This window comes from Nasonia vitripennis, chromosome 4, assembly GCF_009193385.2.
Source record: "Nasonia vitripennis strain AsymCx chromosome 4, Nvit_psr_1.1, whole genome shotgun sequence".
NCBI lineage: Eukaryota > Metazoa > Arthropoda > Insecta > Hymenoptera > Pteromalidae > Nasonia > Nasonia vitripennis.
In genome coordinates this window covers 32,255,020-32,273,348 of record NC_045760.1, presented here as the reverse complement: position 1 = coordinate 32,273,348, position 18,329 = coordinate 32,255,020, and the positions used below count along the sequence as shown (strand labels likewise).

The 18,329-nt window shown below is 43.1% G+C and overlaps 1 protein-coding gene across 4 annotated transcripts in view; it reads right to left on the bottom strand.

Moving 5' to 3' along the window:
* Window positions 1-3,934: 3,934 nt before the first annotated feature.
* The window catches only part of LOC100118567 (sodium-coupled monocarboxylate transporter 1), a 37,829-nt gene continuing 23,434 nt past the window's right edge, over window positions 3,935-18,329 (bottom strand). For 3 of the 4 annotated variants that reach the window (XM_003428057.5, XM_001602452.5, XM_016989987.3), the window contains exons 2-6: window positions 10,017-10,404; window positions 7,647-7,821; window positions 7,405-7,559; window positions 7,121-7,261; window positions 3,935-6,982 (exon numbers count right to left, since the gene is read on the bottom strand). In XM_003428057.5, coding sequence (XP_003428105.1) covers window positions 5,875-6,982; window positions 7,121-7,261; window positions 7,405-7,559; window positions 7,647-7,821; window positions 10,017-10,372 — 1,935 coding nt within the window. In that variant the 5' untranslated portion in view covers window positions 10,373-10,404 and the 3' untranslated portion in view covers window positions 3,935-5,874. Of the gene's footprint in view, window positions 6,983-7,120; window positions 7,262-7,404; window positions 7,560-7,646; window positions 7,822-10,016; window positions 10,405-11,858; window positions 12,144-18,329 lie in introns of those variants that run through there. The other variant, XM_003428056.4, reaches the window with a different exon arrangement.

Sequence of the window (18,329 nt, the reverse complement as noted above, 5' to 3'; positions counted from 1 at the left end):
ATTTGACTGAGAATTTTTCCAGAGAATAATATACAGTTTTGTAAAACTTCGACGACTGGTGCACACAAAAGGACGCATCTATTCATAACATTTTCCGAAACCGAATGCACAATATATTCTGCAGAACAATAGCTCGCACCAAGCCTTAGTAACTCTGCAAACTCGATAAAGCGAAAAATCCGCGTCTCGCCTTTTCGAAAGCTCGCTCAATTCGACGTAAACGTCAATTCTGTCAGCGTGATTTCGAAACACAGGCAAACAGACACACACGAACACGCGAACGCGCGTCTGTCATTAAACGGCGGTTTCGCAATCCTCGCCTTTTTGTCTCTTCCCCCCCCCCCATACGTGTATGTATACATGTATAGGCATCGCCAAAGGCAAACAACCGCTTTTACCTCGCTGCACATATGTGCGCGGGGGACATTGCCTCGCGTTTGGAATTGCAATTTTCGCCCAGACTTGTCGCGCTCAAACGTAATCGTGTCTGAGCTTCAGTTCGTGTATGTTATGTGTGCACTACGATTTTACTATCACTCTTTCTTGATGTTTTTAGCTTAGTGTAAAAATTGTTTTTGGCTCACGAAGTACTGTAATGCAGCACCGAAATGGGTTTTAAAAGTTTTTACGAGGCATGCAAATTCATCGTCGTAACACGATTGTGGCTTTTTTCTGGAGTAATAGTTTCCAAAAGTGAATTTTCTAAAAGCGAGACTTCTTTTTCCGCGAAAGCAGCGGCGCCAATTTACATACAACCCGCAAGAGCCAATTTCTCGAGCTTAATATAACCGATACACCCACGCATATCAAAAAACTTTCCCGCGTCTCTCGATCAAGCAACTCGGTTAATTACTCAACTATGCCATCGCATTCCTCATCCCTCCCCAGCAAAAACACAACCCCTATCAGGTAATTCACTCTCGGACAAACAAAAACAGCCGCCAAGTGTACAGCATAAACAGCGGCATCGGCTCCTCTGCTCAAATCGAGTAAATAATTCTATTTGTAACAGGCCGCGATCATCCGTCGGCCTTGCTCGTCGCCGCCTGTATATACTCCCTCAATTTCCCGAGAAGGGCATCAGAGAGGCGGCAAGATAACCCTCGGATAATCCCGAGCCCAGCCGATAATGAACACGCGGTCGTCTGTCCTGCGCAAGTGAAACCCTCGACTGTATGGCCCATATTACGCGAGCGGGTGCTGTATACACCTGCGGCGCTCGTGTGTGTTCGTATTTCGCCGCCGGCGGACGTATAAGAGCAAGCGCAAAAAGGAGAGAACGTGGTTTGCGGCTGCGCTTCGATAAAACTGGCCTGTTCTCCTTGCTTATATATTATTCGGTCTCGCTGATTTTGCGAGGGATTTTTTCGGGGGAGGGAAATTGTTTCAAAGTGAAACTGGGTCGAAATTGAATTACGCGCTCTCACAGTAGTGGTGGCGAAGTGTAACGCAAGTTTGCTAACAATGGCCTTGTAACGTTTAGCGAGTTTAATTTGTTAATTAATTTTTCGCTCACAAAGCGAACTGCTCGTCAGTCGCGTTACGGTGTTTTAGTCTCGGAGCGAGCGAGTTACAGCAATTTTTTCGGTTTGACAACGCTGGCCACAAGCAAGCGATGAATAATGAATTCGGGTCAGCGCTGCTGTGCGCTACTGATAAACCAACTAATTGTATTTGGCAAAGTCGGAAAGTATTTCAGCCGAGCAAAAACTTTGTTCAATTTACCTTTTGTTCCAGCAAGCGCGCAAGTTGCGCAAAGTAGTTTGAAATTCAACAACATTTTTAGCCGGCTGCTGGGCTATGGAAAACCGAGCTCTCTCTCTCTCTCTCTCTCTCTCTCTCTCTCTCTCTCTCCCTCTCCCTCTCTCTCTCTCACTCTCTCTCTCTCCCTCTCTCTCTCTCTCTCTCTCTCTCTCTCTCTCTCTCTCGAACTTGCGCATTCAAAAAGGGGATAACGAAAAAGCTCTAGCTCTCGTGCTGCGGCAAGTTTGATAAAACAGCGGCGAGAGTAAACGTGTAATTGTCAATAAAGGCGTTCGCGTGAATTATGCAGCTATTTCTCTCCCGTTTTTCGGCGCTCGCGGGAAAGCCTTCCGACATGGAGCGAAATTCCAAACAATGCAATATCGGTAAATATTAATATCGTTTTGTATGTAGAATTTCCATACATAAATATGAAAGCTTACTCGCTAATGTATGCGCACGGGAATACGCACGGCACAGTATCGAATCGCCGGAGGGGCCTGGACTCGCCCGCGAGTTTTTGCTTATTCACAATACGAGGCTTATCGGGTTCTTTTTTCCCCTCTAAATGTCCAAAGCACGGCTCGGACATCCGCGAACAAGTGACTTTCTCGTTTCGAGCTTGAAATAAAGCTCCGTCTGGTGTCTGAATTTTTCGTTCGATGCTGCGTTGGAAAAATTCGGTAAATCGTTGAAATTCGAAGACGCGTCATTAAAGCTCGGCGGCACTTTGAATCCCGATCCCACCCTCTAATGCCACGGAGACGCGGGTAAAACTCCCTATCATATCCCAAAGCAGAGCATAGAGCTCGCCTCGTCCCTAAGTGCATTACAGTCGATCGAAGCGTATCAGAATCTTGGCCAAACAAAGCAGAAGACACGATCCGTAAATCACGTAAAAAGATACTCTTTTCTTTCCCGCGCGGCGAAACATCATCTGTATTGCATCCTCGTCGGCGCAAACTAAAAGAAATGGAATATCAGCGTTTTACGCCAGCACACGTGCGTCACATGCAGAAGCGACATTATTAACCGCGCGAAAGTATCGAGCAACGGGTATCTGATCCCTCGCGCATACAAAAGCTCCGGGAGCTTTTAAATGTGCTTTTTGCGCGCGGGAAGACAGGCAAAATATTCATTCATTCCGACAAGGGAGACTCGCGCAGTAGTGTCTGTATATTATACATAAACGTATCGCGAGATTTGCTTTGTCCTCGCTCTCGCACGGGTTTTATGCAGGAACGAAGCTCTGTATATCTATAGCACACCTATACGGGATGGGAATTTTCGTCCGTATATATATATATATATATATATATATATATATATATATATATATATATATATATATATATATATATATATATATATATATATACGCGGCTCTTTTTCCGCGCGGAGGAAATTCTTGAAACTTTAATCCGGGAATTTGCATGGCACGGACGTGTTTCTTCGCTCTCGTTCGATTTATATCGCTCGCGATACGGTCACAGTGCACAGAAGCGCGTCCTGTCATGTTTTTTTCCGCTAATGGATTTCGTTTTGTACACTACTATGCTGCTGGAGCTGCACGCGGAATTGAAATTTCTTCTGACCTCATTGATTCTGCATCGAGTTTGCCTTGCATTATTGACTCTAATCGAGTATTTTTCCGGAGAGGATATAGGATAGAGGATAGATCGGTTGATATGTAGTAAATAAAAGTGCAACAACGATGATTTATGAATATAAAAGGTGTACTTTAATGTGTCCATGTACATCGTACATGAGTCCGTCGTATGTAATCTTGCAAAAAGACACTTTCTCTCGTAGGTTTAATAATCGTTCGATCTAGCAGATCGATATGAAACTGTATAATCGTTCATTATGTAAACTCGTTATATATCAACCCAGCAACCGGCCGACGCAATTGGCCGATTGCCATTATCTTATAGAGACTAACTACACACTAATCAATAATTACATATCAACATCAACATCAACTTGTCTGTCTATTGCTATCGTATAATGCGTTCTCATTATAGAAAAATATAGCAAACATGCCTTACAAAATATATATATATATATATATATATATATATATATATATATATGTGTGGGTGTAATATCCAACACGTCGTTCTCAGCGTTAACGCTATAGACACCATATTACAAACGCTCTACGTATATAATGTGATTCTTGAGATAATCCTGACGCTTAAGTTTTCTAACAATAAATATGCGCGTATCATCGGTACAATGATACGCGTAGAACTTACAAAAATAACGCCTACTCGTCGCTACAGTTCATTTTTTTATACAATAAAACAGCTTACGTCTACGGATAAACGATTACACTCGCTATCAGAGTATACGAGTACGGATATTGAAGGTCGGGTAGACCTGTATACAAAATCGAAAGCTTCTTGAGTCGCAAAGCGTCGTTAGAAACATTGTGCTTCGTCGCGATGATAATAGGTATACAGCTGATGGAAGATCAGTTAAGTGGCGATGAAAAGTGTGATCTGCAACTTTTAATGAATTAATTGACCGTTATCCATGTGGTTTTAGATTTTAACAAAATTTCATCAGCTGCTAATACTGCATTTAAAAATACTATAATATATTCCAACACAGTATCAAAAGCTTTGGTTTCGTCGAGTACTCACATCAACAATCAACAAACATTTCAACGCAAAAATTGACTAAAGATTGCAGACGCTTAAGTACGGCTCAAATCTCGGGGGGGGGAAAGCTACGAGCATCGTTCTCCAAAAAAAAAAAAAAAAGAAACGGGAGAGAAGGAAGACGTTAACAATTTCCTTAGGCGACGTAAATACATGCACACATGCGCACACCCGCACGTAGTCTCGCGAAGAAGAAGAAGTAGCAGAAGCAGAAGAGAGCACGGGCTGGCACTTCTCTCAAAGTGCTCGCGTCGCTCGACGTGTTTGCCCACGCGTGACGTCACCGTTTCTTTATACGCACGCTCCCTTATCTCTCGCCGGTCTGTCTTCTCTTTCCTCGGCTGAGATCGAGCCTAGGGCTGTCTTCGCGAGACTCACTTTTCGTGAGCAGCGTCCGAAAAGTGGAGGAAAGAGGAAAACGCACGTACACAGGTGGATGCGAGCGAGAGAGAGACAAGGGAAATTCGCGCGACGCACTTGACCCCTTTTCTCTTCTTACTCCGTTCGCGGCGGCTCCGCAAAAGTACCGGTATTAGAGAGTCGCGAAAAAAGGCAGCTCTACGCCTGTGCACACGTAAACGGCTTGAAAGCTCGAGGAAAACAATTTTCTTTGACTGATGCTGCTGAGCTGTCATTTTTCTTGGCTATGGTCGTTCGATTCGCGGAAAGAGAAAGGACAGAGCTTTAAAGCTGTTTCGATTTGTTGTATGCCACCGACAACGAAAATGGCTACGTAATCAGATCTTGCTACGATGAGTTACACACACGAAATTCGAGGTGAGTGACCGAACGTTTCAGTTCGCGGTCGGCTTGATTATTATAATCGCACAACGTCGCAACGTTCATGCGTGTAATATGTACAATTATTTCTCCTGACACTACTACCGGAGACGGCTTCGCGCGATGACGAAACTATCCGGTTCACCATTCAACTTGCTATGCACAGCTTAAATTAAAATAAATTACTTTGTCGATCACTAATGGTACTACGGTTAATTTGTAACGTATAAAAAGCAGAAAGTCATTATACCTAAGCTGCGTATGCGCAGAGCTAAGTAAAGTGTGCACTTCAAGATGAATGCGTGTTACGTAAGAATCCAACCAATTCGATCGACGCGCGAATTTTCAAATTAGAGGAACTGAGTCAAAGTAGTAATATCATCCTTCTTGTCTCAGTCGTCTTTACAAACATTCCGATGCCGCTGCATCTTCGCGAATCATCCAGTCGTACGACTTATGCGTGTATGTGACGTGTCTATCATCAAATACTGGTTATATTACACACTAAACACTATACGTCGACGTCATCCGCGACTAACGAAATACGATTCACTCACGTACAGTTCGAAAAAGAAACACGTTTTTCTCATTACATACACTCAGATTTAAGCACCACGTTTTCGCTATCACTTGGCCAGATTGTCAGTCTCGGATTGTGGAAGTACAAAAAACTCGCGGCCTTTCCTCAGAGTTTGGTGCCCTTTTGCACTTCGTTCGTCACCTCCATCGTGACCTTCTTCAGAGCATCGAGTTTCTCAACGTAAGCGTTGTCCAGCTGGACCCTGTGCTCCATCTTCTTGATGTCGGACTTGAGCGAGTCGTCGCTCAGACTCGTGGGGCCGGTTCCATTGACAGTGTTGTTGTTCTCGCTGAATCGCGAGCTCGTGGCGTAGAGTCTAGGTTTGCCGGGCATCAGCTTCGACATCTTCAGGATCCAGGGGTGCAAGAGATGGTCCTCGTAGGCGTCGTCCTTTGAATCGGCGGTCAACAGGCTCACGATGGTTCCCACGACGATGGTGGAGAGGCTTCCGATCAGAGCGTAGTACATGTACGAGATTCCGTAGATGTTGTCTAGAACGCTCTCGGGAGTTTCTTCGTCGAACAGGCGATCCTTGGTGGCACTGGACCACTGGGTTGGTAGAACGTTGGGGTTATCCTTGACCAGATGCGATGAGAAGGTCTCGTTGGTGCAGCCTTCGGTAGACAGAGGCAGTGTCTCGGTAGGAATGTCCAGGCTCAGACGTCCAAAGGTCAGCCACAAGGTGGTCACGTGACTGAAGATCATACCAGCTGAAGCTCCCTTCCAGTTGGCACAGGGCACCAGCATAGCCAGAACGAAGACACCGAGAAGTGGTCCAGAAGTAGCAGAGGTCATCAACATGGAAGACTCGATAACGCCGGACAACATTCCAACGAGGAAGCTCACACCGGCGACGAGGAAGCCGTAGAACACAGCCAGAGACTTGATGACCTTGAGCTGGCGACTGTCCTTGAGGTTCCTCATGGCTGGAATTTGGCTGAGGAAGTCTTCGAAGGTGACTGTGGCAAGCGAGTTGAGGATGGAGACGGTGATGGTCAGGGAACTGTTGAACAGTGTCGCCATGACCAGACCGAGCAGACCCGGCAGGTAAACAAACTTGTCCTCGACGTAAAACGGGACGATTTCATCGAACTTGGATGTGTAACCCAAGCTCATCGGGTCGCAGTCAGCGTAGTTGGCGTAGATCACCATACCCACGACCCACGAGAGCGAGAAGAGGACGGCAATCACAGGCATGTTCAGCATCATCGTTCTGCAAAAAGTACAAATTTTCGTTAAAAACTAATTGATAAACTGAATCGTCAAGGAATGCCTTCGAAATGAAAATCGAATCACAAGTTCGGCGAGCGAGAAAAGTTTTATCGTAGTTCATATAAGGATTGATACGTACTTGACAACTTTGGAGCGACTGCTCATGCTGCAGTAGCGCTGGACGAAGTTTTGCTGGCAACCGAAGACCGAGAGGCTCATGAAAAGCTGACCTAGAATCGCCGATATCGTGGTAACTCGGATAGTTGGATCCAGATCAAAGCTGTGGAGAGTAAATATAATTATAAGAAAATTCTCTCTCCGCCGAGCGGATACGCTAATCAAACGAAATTCAGAGCACGTTTTGCTTTCATCCGAATGAAAGCAAAACGAATCGGGCGAGTTGACGGAGGATTATACACGTACTTGAAAAAGTCGAGACGACCGCGTTCGCTGGTGACGTTCATGACTGTGTTAAATCCGCCGGCGTCTACGGTTCCGTGAATGATGATCACGATCGAGACTCCGATCATCGTCAAGCCCTGGATGACGTCGGAGAGAATGGCAGCTTTCAGTCCACCCTGAAGGTGAGTAAAAATTGAAGCGTTGGTTAGTTAACGGTATAATAATACGAAGCAGGAAAAATAAGTGTTGTAGTTTGAAATTACCATCAAAGCAAACACGACGGATATCGCGGTGATTCCGCAGATACTGGCCCAGTACGGAAGACCGATTACAGTCTTCAAAGCAACGCAAGGCGTGAACACCGTCACCGAGACGTTCAAAAGACTTCTGATGACGTAGGAGAAGCTGGCAAGGCATCGCACCAGTTTCGATTTGAACCTGCAAAACAAGAAAAAAATGTTGCGATTAAATTTTGTCGCGATTTTCGTGGAAACTTTTAAAAAGGAATTCCGCAATTTTCGCGACACTATAAAGAGGGGACAACACAACGATTTTGATGAAATTTCATTCGATCTTTTCTTTGATAAAGGAGAAATTTAATTACGAAATAGTTTGACCGATATTTCCTCGAAATTCGGGCCCAGTCAGCCGGAAATTATTTTTTATTAAACCCCGGTAAAAATTCTAATCATCACGCAATATTGGATTTTTCGCTCGCAACAGTAAGCACCAAAGACTAATTAAGGAATTCCATTGTTCCAGAAACAGAGAACAGTCGATACTAAGTTAAACGTCTTTACAGCCAGCATTACGACTTTGTTCGAGAAACATTTTAATTAGACTAGCAATTTATACCAACGGCTGTTTCAGTTGAACTGCGTACACTACCTACACTGAGTCATATGGTCGAGCGCTGCAGTTATCGATTTCAGTTGAATCTTGTTATTGGATTACAGTTACACGACATTAATTTTCATGCGAAAGTCGTTTCCTCAATTTCTATCATATTTCCATTGTCTTCGTTTAACATCTTCGCGCGTAACAGTATATTCACAATAAACGTCGACGTTAGAAAAATTAACGCTTCATTCTTATCTTCCGCGTCTGCGTGAGTTTACGTGATTTGTACAGGAAAAATGCCCGCGACCGAGCAGTTGCTAAATAAGCGATTAAAAGTATTTTCTACGGTTGCGATCCGTTATCTTAAAGTGTGGCACGAGAGCAATTTTTCTTCTAAACAATGGCTGCATGTGCGGAACACGTTGCAATGCATGTGATACGATTAGTTGAACTTGATGGAAATAAATATTTTGATGACTCAATTCCGCGTGGCTACTGCAATCGTCGATCTAAATATTGTCGAAGAGGAAAATCGAATTCTTCTATATTCGAATAAATATGATTGAATTTGAAAATGCTTACAAACGCGGCTTCCAGAAGCCTGCTAGCTTGTGCTTTATCGTTTGAAGCAATAATAAAAGTTCTTAAATTGCGCACGAAATATGATTCATACAAGACTAAGACAAACAATCCTCCGTGACTAAATATTTTTCAGAAGTTGCAGGAAAAAACAGTTAATTTATACAGGTACTATCTAGAAATAATTTCAGAAATGAACTAATATTGTACACCATATCGTTTTTCGTACTTTTCCGAAATAATACATGTGTGGAATTTCAATGCTTTTATTTTTGCGTCACGCTTATATCATTCTTTACTGAAGAATGAAAGTTTTTGCATGGGGTGCTGATAATAAGGATTTACAACTTTTATCGCGACGTCTGCGTGAATAGTAAGATAAAGAAGACCTGGAAAGCGTAAATGAGAGGGCCAAGAAAACACGTATAGCAAACACGAGAAAAAGTGTATGAAATGACTAAGTAAAAGAAGAGCTATAAATACTAAAAGAAGTCGTCATTGTTCCAAATATAGAAGAATCAATACGGAAAAAATTTAAGTTGCTTCCTTCACGAAAAAAAAACACCATAAAATGGTGATTAATCATTTATTCTTTATAATCAGTACCATTGCATGATAAGAAGCTGATACGTATTTTGTAAACCAAGAGCTTTTCAGCTAATCGTTTTCCTAGACAAGAGAAAATAGTAAAACGAAGGTCAGAATGAAGTGAGATCAAAGAACCGAAGTGGCATAAAACAGTGAAAGTGATACAGAAAAATGAGAGCAAAGAACCTCGATAGACGTCGTATCGCTTCACGGACGAGCTGCGATGGACAGCTTTTGTTGCTTTGACATACACAAGTTTTTGCTTATTTAGAATACACTTTTACTGCCGTTTATTATTTAACAGCCGCCGTTTACGCACACTTTAGATTTTCCGCGGAAAATGAGATATTTTCAGAGTTTAACTAACCGTTAACACTTTAAAAATAAAAAATTAATTCACACGCGTGCATTATCTGAATTATCAAAACTAATCCGAGCAATACATCGACGATCAACCGTGCAGACCCACAGCGAAGAGTCGGACGAAAAAAAGTCCATCGGCCAATCCCCCTGACTTAGCCAAGTTCCCCGACCCTTATCTTCCTATATCCCAAATCCAAGCGCGAGTATATACGGCATTATCAGTCGAGCAGTGAAGGCAAAGCCAAACATCGTCTCTCACTCACCTCATGTCCAAGTACTGATAGACGGACGTTATCCCGAGGCTGTAGTAGACCGGCACGAAGACGAAGCAGACGATCGGGTAGGCCAGTAGCATACCGTATAGCGTCTCCCACATGGCGCTGCCTCGATAGTAAAGCTCCGACGGGTAGCCGAGGAAGGATCTGACGCCGAGAGTACCTCGAGCTATCGAGAGCATCATGGCACCCATCGAGACGCCCGAGCCGGCGGCGAACACATAATCGGCTTTAGTCTCGGTCTTTTTGCTCGCCCGGAACTTGCCCCACAGCGGGATCACGAATGACACCGCGATGAACGCGATGAACACCAGGTAGTTCACCACCAGCGAGGACGACTCCATTGCGGTGTCGATATAGTCCAAGACTGCTCTGGCTGCGAACAGAAAAGTTCTCGTTATTGAATTTTTATGTCATATGGGAGGTGCAGCGTGTAATATTAAATGAAAAGTTGCGAAATTATGGAAATGTCGGCGCGAGCGAAGCAAAACAAGCCGCTCCTTCCATTTTCCACTGTATAAAGAATTTATCGCCAACAAAGCGAGCCCATATCGCTTATGCATATCATTCGAGTTCGTCGCTTTATTACTTAATATCAGCCGAAGCAATCAGCGCTGAATCAGAAATGCAAACTCGAGGAAACGCTAGGTTCGTACATAAAATTACGATAGAGAACGCGCTCGCGCGCGCTCTCTCTCTCTCTCTCTCGCGCAGTTTAAATATGATAATTTTATTTGATAATTTACTCCGCGCGCTCCCGCGCCTCGTTGGGTAAACATTGCACTATAGCGCGCGCTGAGTTTCGTGAACTTTCGTATACACGCAGGAGAGCTAGACGAAAAGCGGGTGACAATGAATTTGTCGTTGCTTAATGAGTGAAAATCTTATGCAGTCGAATTGCATAAGTTGACGCGGCTGCGGCCGCGGTGGCGATGTCAATGCACGTTTCGATTCGAGACTCATTCAGTCGGTAAATAACTTGTGAAATGTGTGTGTGTGTGTGAATACCGAAAAAAATGCACGAGAACGAGTTATGCTAATCGTGATCGATGGGAGTAAAAACTTTATGGAGACCGTAGGTTATGCTACAGGAGAAAAAAACGAAGTACGAGCAGGCGCAGGTGCCCTTGGTGCAGCATGCTGTAAACAATTTTTTCTCGCCGTTTATTGAAAATTTAAGCAACTAGAGTGTGTGGAGGCACTCGATTAATAGTTGTTTGCACTCGGTGTGAGGTGTATACAATTTAAAAGTTGTTATCGACCGCGCTTGACGTTAGCGCGTTAAAAACTGCACGTATGGAACGATCGAGGAACCTCAACTTCCACACTGTAACTTTCAACGCTTTTATTATAACAAAATTGTCGGCACTGATTAAAATGCAATAAAGCCGGTCGAATTTTCCGTGAAATGATTAACATTCTGAAAGCTTCGAGAGATACACCGTCCATGTAAAATTTCAAATTTCGGATACCGAAACCGATAGAGGCGAAGCGCGCGTCAGAAAATAAATTATCTGACCTGGTCTTTTTATCACGAGACTGAAGTTCATTTCGAGCTAACTTCAAAGGCTCGAATTTATTCAAAAAAATTTTCAAAGAGCTTCATTTACTGAAATTTCAGTTTGAAAGAGTTGCGCGGTAAAAATGTCTTTTTATTGTACGACGATCATTTAACAGCTTTACGGAACTCACGTCGCGTCCTTGCTCACCGATACCAAGTGTCTCGCATATTTTAAAATTAACGGCGAAGCTTTAGCAGAAACCCGTAAATCGATCTCGAAATCAAAACGTATAGCGCGGAGCGAGTAAAAGTCACAGGAAGAAACTCACAGAAAGAAACAAAACTCCTCGCAGTAGGCCCCTAGCGAGTGTAAACGCTCCTTGTAAAAAGCAGCGGTAGCAGCAGCAGGCGCTTAACAGCGAAAGATCGGTGCAGCGGCTAAACTTCTGGAACGGTCGCCTCCTTTCGAAAGTCTGTAGTGTAGCAGTGGCGCTCGCTCGCGAGTATAATAACCCCGTGACGGCGGCGGCACGAGCAAGAGCGAGAGAGAGAAGAGCGAGAGACACCGATCGGAACCAAGTGCCGACAACTGACTAACTTCGCGGCGAAGCGGCCTGGGCGTTATTATGCTAACGAGCCAGCACCGTGAGGGCTGCTATAGTGGTGGAAGCGCAGGAGAGGAGGAAGGCCACGCGGCGCGCACTGCATAAAGCGAGAGGAAAGCAAAGATTCTACTTATCGCGGGGCCCTCTCTCTCTCTCTCTCTCTCATTCTCTCGCGCGAGAGAGTCCCTCCACTCCTTGTGCCAGCGACTCCGTCATTGTTTATCTTTGCCTCTCGCGCTACTCGCTATGGGCTCGGGAGAGACGTCATCTGGATTTGCCGAAATGGCTCGTGCGTGTCTTCTTCCCTCTTCTTTGCAGTTCGCGAGTGGGAGGAATACTGTTTGATCTGGACTTTTATCCTCACCGAGACACGAGGATCTTTTTTAGCAGATGTTGAGCGGGCTCGAGTAGCATACGTGCTGGACGCCTCGTGTAGTTTCTCGAGGTTTGCGTATTTTTGCGGCGGTTGAATGCACAGTATAGTTGGAAAATTTATGGTATAATGTGGCGATATCGTTTGGGGCTGGTCTTGGAAAAACCCAGAGGAAAGAGAATGGGCTCTCCGGATGTGTTCTTCGAGAAATCGGTTTACGATGTTTAATGCAATCGGTTAACGATTTGTTGAGAGTAGCTTTGCATCGTACAGACGGTCGTTGAAAGAAAAATTGTAAAAAAGAGTATAGGATTTGGGTCAGTTTTCTTCCCAAATTAACAAACAATCGTTAACCACCCAAATTAATGTTTGCTAATCACAGATTCACCTGTTTACAATCCCGCACAGATTGGTTGGTAAACAATCGCGTACCGAATCCCGGAATAAGTCAACAACGATTTTTCAAACTTCCACATCGAACCGCACCGACGAATTTTTCTACTAAAACAGCGTGAATCTCATCACGGCTTTATGGGAAAATTCCGCTTTTCTTCAACGCCAGAATTTGCTTTACGTGACACACTTAAGGTTGAAAGGGGTTTTAAAGGCCGATCTCAAGAAATGCGCTACAAAAGTAATAAAGATAATTAGTACAGTCAATTTATTGACGCTCATAAAGTTCATCTTTTCATCCTGAGACTTTTTTACTGCACATTTTGTAGTGCGTTTTTACGGTAAAAGTTTGAGCTGTACTGGTTACTTTAAAAATTTTATGATTCGTAGGTTTTGCAGATTTTTTTTCTACTTATTTTACATGCTTCGTTATGGTGCATTAGACCGAGGTTGAAATCAAAGCTTCGTTTCGGTTAGCGAAAATATTACTCGGTTATCCACGTGGAGAAGCGTTCCACGATGGAAATATTTTGAATTCTACGAAAAATCATCCATCGGAGATAAGGCATTCGATTTATCGAAAAATTTCCCTATACCTACAGCCAAAGCCTTTTGGTAGCAACACGCCGAGATTCGACGTTAAATCTATTTGCTCCTTTGTCTGCCGATTTTACGACGACTGAGCTTTTATCAAGTGTGTCGTTCTCCTGTGTAATCAAATGTCTTTCGAAACAATAAATTTTAAAGACGAAAGCTCGTTTAATTCGCACAAACACTGATCCCTTTACAATCCCACTGCTGACACTGGCTTTTCACGGCGACTCCTATCGTGAGAATATTTTTTTTTTCGACGGCCTTTTTGAGGTCGGGAATGTTTCGAGTGCACACAGGTGACTAGAGGAAAGCTTTCACTGTTTTGACAGTCGCAAAATTACGTAAGCTAGAGAATCGCATCGTATATAGTACAGTTCAAGTCGCAGCAACACGTTGCACTTTTGTGATACGCTCTTGACACGCGGAGACGAAGTGAGTATCGAGTTTACAGTTCTGTTATCTTTTTAGGAAGGAAATGTTGATTTTTTATCTGTGTATTCAAAGGGATTGTCGAAATCTCAATATTATTTTATCAAATCTGGAAAGTTCGATTTTCAAAAAAGAAGAGCCCAAAAAAATACCACCGTGTTGATACGCGTGTATCAACGAATTAGGTAACGACTGCCATGAGTCGTTATCATGACAAATGACATAACAAAGTAATGACACCAGCGAATTGCACTTCATCCAATAACTCTCACTTATAAACACTGCCATCTGTTTTCGAATGCTCGCAAGTGAATCTCTCGGTAAACACATTTTTCTGATTTACAAGTGTAATTGCAGCAGAGAAAATACCGCAGCGATGATTCACGAAAGATTATGTGACTTTGTGAAACCCATAATAAATCCAAGTTCGATATGAAAAAAAGCGCATATAATCGCGTATGCATGCGCATATAGATAAGTTTTTCACGTAAGCGTAACTTATAACTAGTAGACTAATGGAGACCATTACAGAACCTGCAAGCAATTTTCCCTACAACTTTTTGCCGTCGAGAGCGATTTCGTAACGCACCTGGTACATAGTGTAACTTTCATGCAGGCGTTCGTAGCTTTTGATACGGATATCTGAAATTTTGTAAAAGTCCAGGAATACCTAATGAACCGAGAGTCGCGAAAAAACAAGTTTACGTTCGCAGATTCAAATTGGATGACTTCTTCGAATGTCGTCTGTTCCAGACTCGTGTGCTTTAGAAATTTCACTGAAAGAGTCTGTCGCGTTCACCTCTAGCATCGTTTTGCAACAAACGTAAACGAAAGACCAATGAAATCACACCTAAGCATAGTCGATTCAAACTATGCAAATCCCGATCTCCATGATAAACACGCACGTGACTTTTACGCGTGCATTATCTCTCGATCAGCTGTTTTTCACGTTCGATTAGGCCTTGGCTCGAAGAAAACCAGATCTGCAGTAGGAGACATTCGTCAATCCAGAGAGTCAAATTTTCCCACCATAAATCGACGAATCATTCCTCAAAGCGCACCTAACGAATTTATTGCCGCGAGGCGCCGCGCCGCCGTCGATTCTCACTCTCGCGCACGCACATCTGTAAGTACACACATTATAGACACTTGGAATCGTCTGTTTGCCCCGAGCAAACTCGAGCGGCTCGTCTGTGCTTTTCGGCAAATTATGTACACACGTTCAAACTCGAATCAAAAAAAGGCGTGTATATAGAGCGTCCGAAAAAGAAGAGAGAAACGTGCATCGCCGCCGGGCCACGTGCTCCCCGGCAAATGAAGCACGTGCTTACCGCACGAGCGACTGTGTACACAGTCTGCGCCAAAAATTTCCATTCGGGCCTCTTTTTCGGTGTTTATACCCGCGCGCGTGCGACGATGCGCCACGATCTTGCTCCCAATTGAACTACGGAGAAGAGAGCGATGCTGCGTTTCGCGAGAGAGAGAGAGAGAGAGAGAGAGAGAGAGAGAGAGAGAGAGAGAGAGAGAGAGAGAGAGAGATGCGTTGGCGCACGTTCCCGCGTGCGAAAGCTGGGATTTACCCGCGCGGCCTTCTTTTTGGGCGCGATGACGCCAGGAAGGGCGACTTCGGAAATTATCCGCGTTCGATTAGTTTTCGGGTTTTCCTGCTGGAGAGACGAGATCGTGGACGTGGAATTAAAGAAGAAGTTTCGTGTGTCGGTTTAGGAAATGTAATATATACGTAAACAAACGCGGAGGATAAATATTTGAGCTTCATTTGCGTAAATTGTACTGTTTGTCGGTGTTTTAGATCTCTTGACTAAATACATTGTAACACTACTGGAAGTTGCCAAAGCGTTTAAGACGATGGATTCGAAAGGAACACAAAATACAATTTGTTTTTCCCTCGTCAATATTTGCACTGCTTTCGAAGTCAACTAAAATTTTCCCAACACGAGTAGCGCCAGATTCGCATCGAGTCGAATGATACATGCAATCCATTTTTTTATCTACCTTATTCGTCGTCGTTTAAAAACGGACCCAAATGCAAAGTGGGGTCAACTCGGCGGAGCGCAGAGTCCACGCGCTGAAATAATAAAAATCTAATAACTCGAATCCCGTGACTCGATAAATCGTTTGTTATCCACGAGACGATTGCCTCTTGTTGTGAATGTCGAAAAAAAGCAAACAACATTATATCATCAGGCAGAAAAAGCGCGCGAAAAGCTGAGTATACAAAATAGGGATGTCACAAGATCGCGAATCACATGCGCTAATTCGATCATGTCGAAGCTCGACTCTGAGTTCACACAAGTGCATCTGTGCTAAAAAATCGCCGACTCACCATTATAGCCGCGAGATGAGCGATGACACATTTTGAAACGCTACATTTGTTTACGCTTTACCAGCGATTTTTTCTCGACTTCTAGTCCAGCAGAAACGATTATTGATCGGTTAATTGATTCGTGAAATGAATTACCACTCGAAACATGTATTACTATGTTTTTCGAGTTCAACTATAGGTTCGACTTCGAAGTCAATTTAAATTGTTAATGGTCACGAGCATTCGCGATTCGAGTTAATTACTGTTGCATAAATTGTACAAAAACTGGAAGAGCGGAAATAACGAAACGACTTTTGTATCTAGTTTTAAAATCGAGCGGATCGACTATATATACAGCGATCCAGCCTCGTCGAATTCCGCAAATGTGGTAATCATTTTAGAAAAAAGGGGTTAAGGAACTGCTGCGACGGCAGAAGAAAAAATAGCTTTTCGATCGGCGATGAGTTCATCGCTGCTAATTGGAACAAGAATCAAGTGACTGCGACAGAGTAGTGACGCATTATGTCCAAATAATCGGGGGTTTGTTCTCCAGAATGAAAGGAAAAAAGAGCCACATGTTCTACATCTCACTGACGTTTTTTCCACGCCTAACAATTACAGTAGTTACGTTATACTTGATTCGTCAATAGAAGGAAATACATTTTCGCGTAAGAGCGTCTCAATAGCTGCAACATGTGCTTTCTGTACCGAGAAAAACATTGTCAAATAATGTTTTTTTTTTAGCTTTAGCGAACGCGCACGTTGTTGCACAATTTGAATCGCTCCTGAAGATAGCAAAATTAAAGGAAACGTCCACTTGATTAATTATCTCGGATAGCAAAGCAGATAAAGGAAGTGTAAAAAATTCGTCATCATAACGTCATGCCTAAAGCAATACGAATGTCGCTGTAGTGCGACGATAGAGCTTTAATTTCGAATATGACTTCCGCTTCTTATTTCTCGAGGAAAAATTGTTACGATTGCGCGCATCGAATCCGCGGGTTCGTCTATTCGAAAAATTGCATGAATATAAATGAGGAATGAAAAATCTATTTTAATATCCAATATGGCTCGAATATGTTGCATATTCAAGTCATGCGGTAGGAGAATGCGAACATCGGATAATGAACTTTTCAATGCATTAACCAGACGTGCGTGCGCGGCAGCGCAATGTTCTTCTCTGGCATAAATATTCATGCTTCGACACGTTGCATTTGTTTGCAATACCAAGTCTTATATTGTAACTGTGTGTTGCATATGAATTTTCTTTGATTTCGCTCGAAATAGATTCGAGCATATTGTCGTCTGTGATGTTAGCCGTATTTCTAATTCTGTTTTTTTTCACTTCCTTATGGAAGCTAAAACTTGTTTCGCTTGGTTAACAACATTGTAGACGTATTAGCGTGGAACAGACACTGATAATTCTACGTTAATTCGTTACTCACTCGCTATCATCGAACGTAATCGCCACATTTTTTTTCTCAGCCACGAGTTCATGAGCTACCATATCAATATTCAGTGGCTGCAAAAAACATTCTTAAGAGTAGCGTTTCGCGATTATGGATGCAAAAATTGAATAAACAGTCTTATCGTCTGAGCCTATATTGAGTCATACTATATTTTCTTAAAAAAACTGTAATTCATAAACAAATCATCTTCAAATGCTTGCGCTTGATGCATTGTACTAGATAATTCCTTTGTAAATTCATTTCGGATTTTGCGTTTCATTTCAGATCCCAACGGAATACTGGACACGCTCTTCGTGACTCTGTGTGAGACACGCAAATGTGCTAGTTTAAAGCCGCATGCAAACTTAAGCGTTTTTCAAGGCGACTCGAAGAAATGACTGTACGTAACTATTAAATTTTGTGCGGACTGAAATAATTATTATTTTATCTTTAGTTCCGATAGAAACGTCGAAGTAAGCTTCTTCGTCTTTTATCCTCAAAAATATGAAGACAAAAAAATCGCATCAAATTAGAAGCGCTACATGCGATGTTTTCTCACGATTGTCTAACACAAGAGACCACTACGCTCATTGTTATATCGACTTTCTGTACCAAGTGTCTACACAGCGGCAACA